At 36.5% G+C, this 10132-nt stretch overlaps 1 protein-coding gene across 1 annotated transcript; it reads right to left on the bottom strand.

Annotated features, from left to right (window-relative positions):
• Nucleotides 1-328: 328 nt before the first annotated feature.
• LOC143687478 (olfactory receptor 9A4) lies at nt 329-1273 on the bottom strand. The gene has a single exon (XM_077164478.1). It carries the CDS (start codon nt 1271-1273, stop codon nt 329-331), a length of 945 nt encoding a protein of 314 aa, XP_077020593.1.
• Nucleotides 1274-10132: the final 8859 nt, after the last annotated feature.

The raw sequence follows: 10132 nt of genomic DNA, 5'->3' as shown, positions 1-10132 counted from the left end.
GACAGAGAAAATGTTGTCCTTGCCTTTCCTTGTCCAAAATCTAAATATCACATGTATTATTTTTTTTTGTTTTGATGTGAAATGTAAGTATAGGAGAGCATATAAAATGTATACGTATGTGTGTTTCTTACAAAACAACAAAGAAAACTTTCATGTAACAACTAACCAGGTGGAAAACCATGGCCAGTAACTTAGGAATCTTTTGCTACACACAGATTATTTGATGATGATAATGTGTACACTGTAGCTCAAAGATAAAGAAATACTTTCCAGATTATTCAAAACCCCTTGACAAATGCTTTCCCATGTAAAACTGCCTAGGACAAAGTCAGTTCCTAAAAAGATGACCACAGTGTTTTGCCCCATCCCGAAGAGCTTCTATGACTCTGTCATTACGGAGGGTGAAGATGAAGGGACTGAGGAAAGGTGTCACAACTGAAACCATCAAGGAAACTACCCGATTATAATCAGCTGCCTGTGTTTGCTTGGGTTTCACGTAGAGGAACAAGCAGCTCCCATAGCCAATCACGACACAAGTGAAGTGGGAGGCACAAGTGGAGAAAGCTTTCCTCCGGCCAGAGGCTGAGGGGATCTTGAGGATGGTGGAGATGATGTAGGTGTAGGAGACAATTGTAGGGATCAAAGAGCCAAAAAGAACAAAAACAGCCATTAAAAAGAGGATGAATTCTATGAAAAGAGTCTCATCACAGGAGAGTTTGGGCAATTGTCCTCTGTCCCAGAAAAAATTGTTCACCACATTTGATTTGCAGAAGGTAAGCTGAAATGTAGCATAGACAGGCCAGATTTGAAAAAGGAACCCAAACACCCATGACAAAACCACCACCAGAGTACAGGTGCGGCTGTTCATAATGATGTCGTACCTCAAAGGGTTACACGCAGCCACATAACGGTCCACAGCCATCACTCCCAGTAATGCAAACTCTGTTGTCCCCACAGCAAGGTAAAGGAAAAGCTGAGCAACACATGCAGTCAAAGATATTGTCTGCATCCCTGAAAGCAGCAGTCCCCAGAGCATCACGGGAATGATAATGGTTGTGACCAGGATCTCCAGGACAGAGAGGTGACCAAGAAAGAAATACATGGGGGACTGCAGACGTTTATCAACACAGACAATCATAATGATAACTGTATTTCCCATTAATGTCACTGAGTATAAGAAGAAGAATGTAGCAAAAAGAATATGGTGTAGCTCTTCAGAACCAGGGAAGCCAAGGAGATAAAATTCAGTGACACTAGATTGATTCCCCAACATTTAGTCCTGTGCTCTTGCTCTTTGTGAAATCTAGAAAGCAAGAGAGATTACACTGCTTTTGATCTCAAACGGGTAAAGAAATTTCCATACTAAAGTAATATTCTTCTCCTGCTCCTAGACTCTACAACATGACCAGGTGGGGTTCACTTGCTGCTATTCTCTGTATAAGGTTAATGTTACTGTTTTAAGGAGTATATAAAATATATGAAGATAAATGTATGCAAGAAGAAGAGCACTAGTTACCAATACTATACTATAGGTTTGAAAACCCACTCACGAAATGCATCCTCATCCATCAATTCACTGTATATCCTGCCTCAAACCTTGCTCTGACTTGCAACCCTGTCTACTTTCCTGACACATATTCATTTATACCACCAACCCCATTAATCTAAACTAACTTCTCTGCCTTTTACATACCTGTCCTGCAATAACCTCCTGCATCTCAACAGATTTAAGAAAGTACACCCAGCCAATACCACCCACACACAGTTACTTCTGCCTTTTATTTCCTCTGAATGTTGGTTCTATTTGAATTAAGTACATTTTAAGGTTTTCAATTCAGTTTTCTTTTTAATCATTTCTGCATGTTGGTAAGTCTGGATGCCAGGAAAGTGGGGTATAACTAGGACACTGTCATAACATGACAGCTATTTTCAGACAAAATATTAAGTCTTTCCCTAACTTCTGGGAAGCTGACTCCAAGCCCTAAGAGCAGCTTGGAAAAGTCTACAGAGTAAATCTGCTTATCCATGACCTTCTATTTTCTCCAGAATCTTGTGAGAAAGGAAAAGTGTCAGAAGACACCAAGATAGATTACACTGAATTTCTTAGGATGTCTGGGTTCTGTCTCTCACCTATCAGGTCTTCACTTAAACGTCTCCTCTTCAGAGGACGCTTCCCCAGTCACTCTCTCTAAGACAACACATGCACCCTTCCACACGTATTTTTCTTCTTGGTTCTCATCAATAACTGAAAACCTATATATACTTTTACTTGCTTATTCATTTATGATCTAAAAATTACATTAGAAGTAAGTCTTCAAGAGCTTTATCTTACTGGTTCACTGATTTGTCACCAGTGCCAAGAAACTAGTTTGATACAGAAAATTATGTATGCTTAAATATATATTGAATGGATAATCAATCAATGAAAGATCAATCAATGAATTAACAAAGAGTATCCCTCCTGACCAGCTTTCTCTCCATTCATCTTCACTAAAGCATTGCCCAGTCAACCTGCAGTCTCTTTCTCTCCCAACAGGGCCCCTACAAAATATTAAGCATATATTAGGAAATTTAGGTAAAGAAATTCCCACGTTAAATTAATATTCCTTTCCTGCTCCTAGACTCTTAGGAGCAGAGTCTTAGGTAATGGCAGAAAGCTGTGCCTATCTTAGGTAAGGCAGGAAGCTGGGCAGAGAAAAGTTAACATTTTTCTCTGTAAAGGAGGATTTGAAGTAGAGATCATCCCCTATGCAGCTCCCCTAGCCCACTTTTCAGGCTTCATGAGTTCTTTGTCTTACAGGGGACCAACCCCAGGGTCTTCCAAGCTGATGCTCTCCAACTCTCTCTGTCATCCCAAAAAGACACCTCCAAAGAACGGTACTGGACTGAAAAGTCCTACAGCACTTCAAGGATCAACTTTAGCTAGCTACGGACTGACTGTCTAGCATTGAGTCATTCTGCAGAGACAGCATTCACTCAGAGCAAAGAAGAAAACCATCCACACATTACAGCTTAAGAAAAGTTCCAGAAATAAAGGTGCTGTGATGAATCCAAATGTCTCCCTCTCTTTTCTCCTTCTCCCTCCTTTCTTTCCACTATATGTCCCCAGAGAAAGTTATTCACTGAGGGACAATTTACCCAGGTTCAGAGACATACTAGGCATGTTGTCAAGGGAAAGCCAGAGAAATTTTCAGCTCCTCTCTCTTGAGGCTCATCAGATTTTAGAATACTGAAAACTTTTGTTTAATGGGCAAACTTAAAATCTCCCTGGGCAAGGGATTCTCAACGCCAAAGCTGCCTTCCTCCCAGGCCCCAAGTCCTGGTTATTGCCAGAGTTCAATTTGTGAATAGTCAGCACCCTGCTCAGCTCTAGGCCTCTCCAATTCCATTTAGAACTGCAGAGCCTAAGCTAAAGACCCCGCAAATGGCTCCAAGACATACATAAAAAACTAGAGACCACCAAATGGGCTTCTGTCAACATTTTTTTCTCTATTTCCAAGCTCTCAAGAAGCCCATTTCCCCATATGATCCCTGCATTCCCCCAATCAGCACCCTCTACCCAAAATTATGGGAACTCTGGTAAAAGAAAATTAGAAAGTATGCACCATAGGCTCCAACGTAATGATCTGCTAACACCATGGCCCTTCAATATGCATATGTTCCAACAGTGGCTATGCAACCATACATTTTCCTTATATGTTTTCAAATGCAATTTGTTTATCTCCCTGAACTGATTGAAGTGATGGGCAAAGGCTGAAGAACTGCTATTCAGAACTTTCAAATGAAAAAGACTACATAAAAGTGGGGAAGGGTAAGGTGCTTAAAATAAAATAGTAAAATGTTAAATGTTTATGTACTTTTTGAAAAAATAGACCTTAAAATTAGCACAGCTCATATTTAAAAATTCAAATTTTATAGAGGGATAAAAGTTGAAATGTCAGCATTCCTTTTCCCATCAGCTTGATTCTCCAGAGCCATGTCCTAGAACTAAATATTATTTTTAGTGTCTAGTGCATCCATACATAAATATGTGTGTTTATGTATTAAGCCTTTCCATATTAACACATATATTTTTTCACATTTGGAATGATGCCTTAAATAATATTCACTTTATGAATATGTCCATCATCTACTTAATGAGTACCATGCTAATGCACATTTCATTTTTTCCTATTTTTTAATTACTATAAATAATGCCACAATAAATATATTCAAATGTAATCCTATGCATTCATAAAGGTTTATCTTTTAAAATAACTATATTAACTGTATTAACTGTTGTTAAATCACTTTCCAAAAATTGCATCAATTTAACATCTCTTGAAATGTGATGTACTGGGCCTGTCCCCAGAACATCCTAGCAGGGTATTTCTATTTCATGGATAACCTTGTACAGGGAGAAGTCCTGGGGGCAAAAATGAAATCAAAAGATAAGATTTATTATTAAGATTAAGATGGTATAATCTAGGAATACCTAGAGTGTATAATGATAGTGACTAAATGTACAAATTTAAAAATGTTTTGCATGAGGAAGAACAAAGGAATGTCAGTAATGCAGGGTGTTGAAAATAGATGGTAATTCATATTTTAAAACTTTAATTTTTGTGTGAGACTGAAGAAAAAATGTTTATTTGGTACAAAATTTATATTTTGACTAGTGCATTTCCTAATATAACTTATATGGACAGCTCAATTGAACACCATAAGCACATGGAACCTTGAGTAGGGCATGAAATTTTGTAGGTTTGCCCAGAGTGATGCCTAGATAAATCCCAGAAGGATGTGAACAGTGAATAAAAAAGTATTTGCAAACCTTGGGGGGATGGTGAGAAAGGGGGGAAATTCAACTTCCCCAAGTGGAGAATTCTTGATCTTCTCACAAGCAGTGGGGACAACCAAAGCAATAGTCTGAGCCCCCAATCTTGGGGTTTGTTCATATGAAACATAACCCTGCAAAGGATAGGCTAAGCCTACTTAAAATTACGCCTAAGAGTCACCCCCAAGAGAACTTCTTTTGTTGGTCAGATGTGGTCTCTCTCTCTCAGCCAACACGACAAGCAAACTCTCTGCCCTCCTCCTCTCTACGTGGGACATGACTCCCAGGGGTGTGGACCTTCCTGGCAATGTGGGACAGAAATCCTAGAATGAGCTGGGACTCAGCACGAAGGGATTGAGAAAACCTTCTCGACCAGAAGGGGGAAGAGTGAAATGAGACAAAATAAAGTGTCAATGGCTGAGAGATTCCAAACAGAGTCGAGAGGTTATCCTGAAGGTTTATTCTAACACATTAAATAGATACCACCTTTTTAGTTAGGGCATAACAGAAAGGCTGGAGAGAACTGCCTGAAAATGTAGAACCATGTTCCAATAACCATGTTTCTTGACAATGATTGTATAATGATATAGCTTTCACAGTGAGACTGTGTGATTGTGAAAACCTTGTGTCTGATGCTTCTTTTATCTACCTTATGGACAGATGAGTAAAACGTATGGAATAAAAATGAATAAATAATAGGAGAACAAATGTTAAAATAAATTTAGTAGATTGAAATGCTAGTGATCAATGAAAGGGAGGGGTAAGGGGTATGGTATGTATGAATTTTTTTCTGTTTTCTTTTTATTTCTTTTTCTGAATTGATGCAATTGTTCTAAGAAATGATCATGATGATGAATATGCAATGATGTGATAAAAGAATGTTCATATTGCATCTTAATTGGTTGTATTATTAATTTTTTTAAAAAAAAATCAAATTGTGAAGTAAAACCTCTCTGGATGTCCTCATTCCTGTGGAAATTGCAGTGACAGCTGCCCAGGTAGCCTCTGTGCTAGCATCTGCCTGTTAGCCTCAGTGCAGCTGTGCGGGGTCATGTGATGACCGATGGAGGAATATGGAGGAAAATCGATGGCAAATCAGGAAATTCGAAAAGGTAGACCCTTTCTCACTGAAGCTTTACTGCAGAGCCAATTTCTCTATTTCAGAAATGGTTCAGTTTCTCCAGAGTTATTTGAGGCCACATTGGTCAAGTAGAAGTAGAGAAGGAGGAAAGAATGTAAAATAATCAAACGCTTTTGGAAACAGTCTTGTAAGTTTCTTACGAAGTTAAGTATACTCCTACCCTGTGACCCAGCTACTCTACTTAACTCCTAGGTATTTGCCTAAGCTAAATGTAAACCTATGTCCTCTATAAGACTTTCATTAAAATGTTCAAAGAAGCTTTAGTCAATAGAACTGAAACCTTGATGTAAAAGAAATATCCATCAGCAACAGTATGGTATATACATTTGAGGAGATACAACTCAGCAATGGAAAGTAATAAGCAACAGATATATGCATGATGAATCACAGATACATTATTATGAAGGTAAGAACCAAGATGCCAAAGAAAGCATGTTGTAAGATTGTATCATATAATGTTCTAGAAGAGGCAAAATTAATCTATACTTAAAGAAATCCCAACAGTGATTGCCTTGGTGCTGGGAAAAATTGAGAAAGATTATGTGGGAATTCCAAGGCATTTTATTGGTTTTAGATATGGCTAAAATCTATTTGCTAACTGTTCAGGATTATTGCCTCTATGTTCATGAGAGAAATCGGCCTGTAGTTTTTCCTTTCTTGTAAGATCCTTTTCAATTTTTGTATCAAGGGAACTTTGGTCATCATAAAGTGAATTGAGTAATATGCTCTTTTTTTCTATTTTATGGAAAAAGTTGGCATTATTTCTTATTTGAAAAAATACATTAGTGAGGACATCTAAGCCAGAAGGTCATTTGTGGGAAGGATTTTTTTTTTTTTTTTAGCATGGGGAGGCACTGGGACTAGAACCTGGGTCTCCAGCATGGCAGGCAAGAACTCTGCCTGCTGAGCCACCATGGCCTGCCCTGTAGAAAAGTTTTTAACTTCAGGTTTGATGTCTTTAATATATATAGACCTAATGTGAATGTCTATCTCAGTTTGTGTCCATTTTGATAAATCCTGCTTTTCAAGTAAATTTCCTTATTCATCTGAGTTGTCATATTGATTGCCATAAAATCGTTCATAGTATACATGTTTTATACTTTGTGAAATCCACTGTTTACTGTTTCCATTTCTGATGTTGATAATTTCTGGGGGGGGGGGTATTGATCATTCTTGCTAGAAATTTATCAAATTTTATTAGTCTTTTCAAAGACTACATTTGTAGTAGTTTATTTTTTTATATTGCTTCTCTGGTTTACATCTCACTGATTTTTGTTCTCATTTTTACTACTTTCTCACTTCTAACTTCTTTGGGTCATTTATTACAACATTGGTGATGCTAGCCATCATCAGTTGTTTAGGGTATTATTTGCCAGGATTCAATACCTTGAAGTCACTATTTTTTTCCTTTAAGTAATTTTTAAGGCCCTATTTTAGATCTATATAAATATCCTTTTCATCAAACTTTTACCTACGACCTTTAGCATCCATTGGTAATACTGAAATCTTTCTATACTTTTTAGATAGCATTCTACTCTAAAGAAGGGCTTTCCTATCATCCTCACTCCTTTGTTTATTCATTTATTTGCTTATATCAGTATGGTATCAAAGAATTTTATTTTATTCAATGGGTCTTAATCCATTACTATCATTATTTATTTTGATGGTCTATCGCACATTTGGCCAGGGTGAATCCCTTCAAACCCACTCATGAGTCCTTGAATGCTTCCTACAGCTTCTGGTGAATAAAATAAGATACTCCCACCTAATCTTGGGTATTCTTGCCCTATCCATGGAATAAGCCTTATTCTAAGAAGTCCTGGTTCCTTTTAGTAAAAAATGATATTTAGAAATCAAGATCTGTGCTCATCGCTATGATGTAAGTTTACTTGTAGGTCTTCAGAGTACACAGGGCTAGGAAACTGCATGCAGTTGATGTATATGTGTGAGGTGTGTAGATAGATGGTAGATAGATATAGGTAGATATGTGATACATATACATTCATTAATATATATTCATATAAAGAGATATCTATATTTTTATATCTACCTATATATACATATAAAAAGACATGAGTTCAATTAAACATCTTAATCTGACCACCACTTCAGTTTACATTTATTCTCCTCCTTTCAATATTTATATTTTCATTTTCCAACAATAAGAAACCTGGCTCCCATTATCCTCAATGTACTTATTCATTTGCTAAAGCCTAGAATACCCAGAAAGTAGTTTCCAGATTGTTAACCCCCCATACTGCAATAAGCATGCTATTAAATAGTGTTCTATATTGGTTTGCAGTTATTTGAGTTAAAAAATACATACCATGAAATGAACAAATCTTCACTGTACAAGTGAACAAGTTTAGATAAATGCATAAACCATCAACCCAGAACACGGTGTCCATCAATCCATGAAATTGTCTTATCCTCTTTCTAGTCAGTATCCTCTTTCCTCCACACCCAGAGACAGCCACATTGTCTTAGTATGTCAGGGCTGCCATAATAAAGTACCAAAAACAAGTTAGCTTAAAAAAACAGCAATTCATTGTCTCATAGTTTAGGGGGTGGAAATCCAAAATCAAGGTGTCAGCAGGTTCATGCTTTCTCTATTCTGGTGGTAGCTTGCCAGTAATCCGTAACTCAATTTCCATCACATAGCTGTCTTTCTTCCCATACATCTCATCTTAACTGGATCCACAAGGATTACAGGCATCATGGATTAAAGCCAATGCTGATTTAATCTGGACTAACTTTAGCTAATAATGTCTTCAAAGATCCTATTTACAAATGGGTTCACCTCCACGGAACCAAGAATTAGAACTTGACCATGTCTTTGTGAGGAAGATGATTCAATCCATGAAAAACATTTGTTAGTTTTTCATCAAAGATTAGTTTTAGCTATTCTAGAATTTCATTTTATTAGAACCACACAGTATGTAGTATTTTGTGATCTGCTTCTTTCACTCAACATAATCTCTGTAAGATTCAACCCTGCTGATCCCCTTTTTCCTTTTTTCTGAGTATTAGAGCATTGTTTGATTATATCAGTTTCTATATCTATTTTTCATTTGTTGTACACTGGAATTGTTTCCAATTTGGAGCTATTAAAAATAAAGCTCCTGAAAACATTCTTGAACACACATTTTTGTGGACATACATGTTTACTGACCTTGGAAAAATACTTAAATTGCTGTATCATATAATAGGTTTAGGTTTAATTTTATTGAAAAACACCAAAACTTTTCCTTTTAAAGGACTCTTATTGCTAATGTCCTGTTGCTCCACCTCTTCACCAATATTTGGTATTTCAGGTATATTAACTTCAGGAAATTCTACTGAGTTTAAAATGGCATTCCATAGTAATTTCAATTTCCATTTGTCTAATAACTAATGATGCTTAGCACTTTATAATATGCTTATTGTCAATTAACACATTCACCTCTATGAATTATCTATTCAAAACCTTTCTTTTTTTGTAAAAGTAGATTTCCTTGTTTTATTATTGAGTGATAGAAGTTCTTTATATAGTCTGGATACAATTCTTTGATAGTTATATGCTTTGCAAATGTCTTCTACCAGACTGTGACTTACCTAATTCATTTTCTTAATGGTGTCATTTGATGAGCAGAAGATCTTAATTTTATGAAGTCTATTTATAATATTTTCTTTCCTGCTTTTGTAAAATCTTTGCCTGCCTTCAATTTATGAACACATTGTCCTGTTTCTTTCTAGAGGTTTTGTGGTTTTTGCTTTCATTTTGGGTTTATGATTCATCTAAAGCCTTGTGAGATAGAGATCAAGGTCCATCTTTCAACACTGAATGGTCCTAGCCACAGCTGCTGAAAAGTCTTAAATCACCCACTGCCAACACCCTTCTCCCTCCATGAATTGCTTAGCCAACTTATTCAAAAATCAATTAATCAAATTAGTGTGAGTCTCTGTCTGATTCTATCTGTATGTTATTATGTAAGTAAAGTACCACATTATCTTGAATATGAGCTTTATAGTAAGTCTTGAAATCACATGGTATCAGACCTCCTTGCTGTCATTTTAAAATATTGTTTTGGTTCTTCTAGAACTGTTTCTTGTCCATATAAAATTTAGAATCACATTGACAATTTTTAGTTTTAAAAAAGTTTTCTGGAATTATGATTGCGATTTAAATGATTATG

Source organism: Tamandua tetradactyla, chromosome 1, assembly GCF_023851605.1.
Source record: "Tamandua tetradactyla isolate mTamTet1 chromosome 1, mTamTet1.pri, whole genome shotgun sequence".
NCBI classification, from domain to species: Eukaryota; Metazoa; Chordata; class Mammalia; order Pilosa; family Myrmecophagidae; genus Tamandua; species Tamandua tetradactyla.
The sequence above is the reverse complement of the archived record's forward strand: the minus strand, read 5'-3'. Positions and strand labels throughout refer to the sequence as shown.

Excerpts from the sequence above, each read along its gene's own strand:
- LOC143687478 (XM_077164478.1), bottom strand. The coding sequence starts at position 1,273 with ATGTTGGGGAATCAATCTAGTGTCACTGAATTTTATCTCCTTGGCTTC.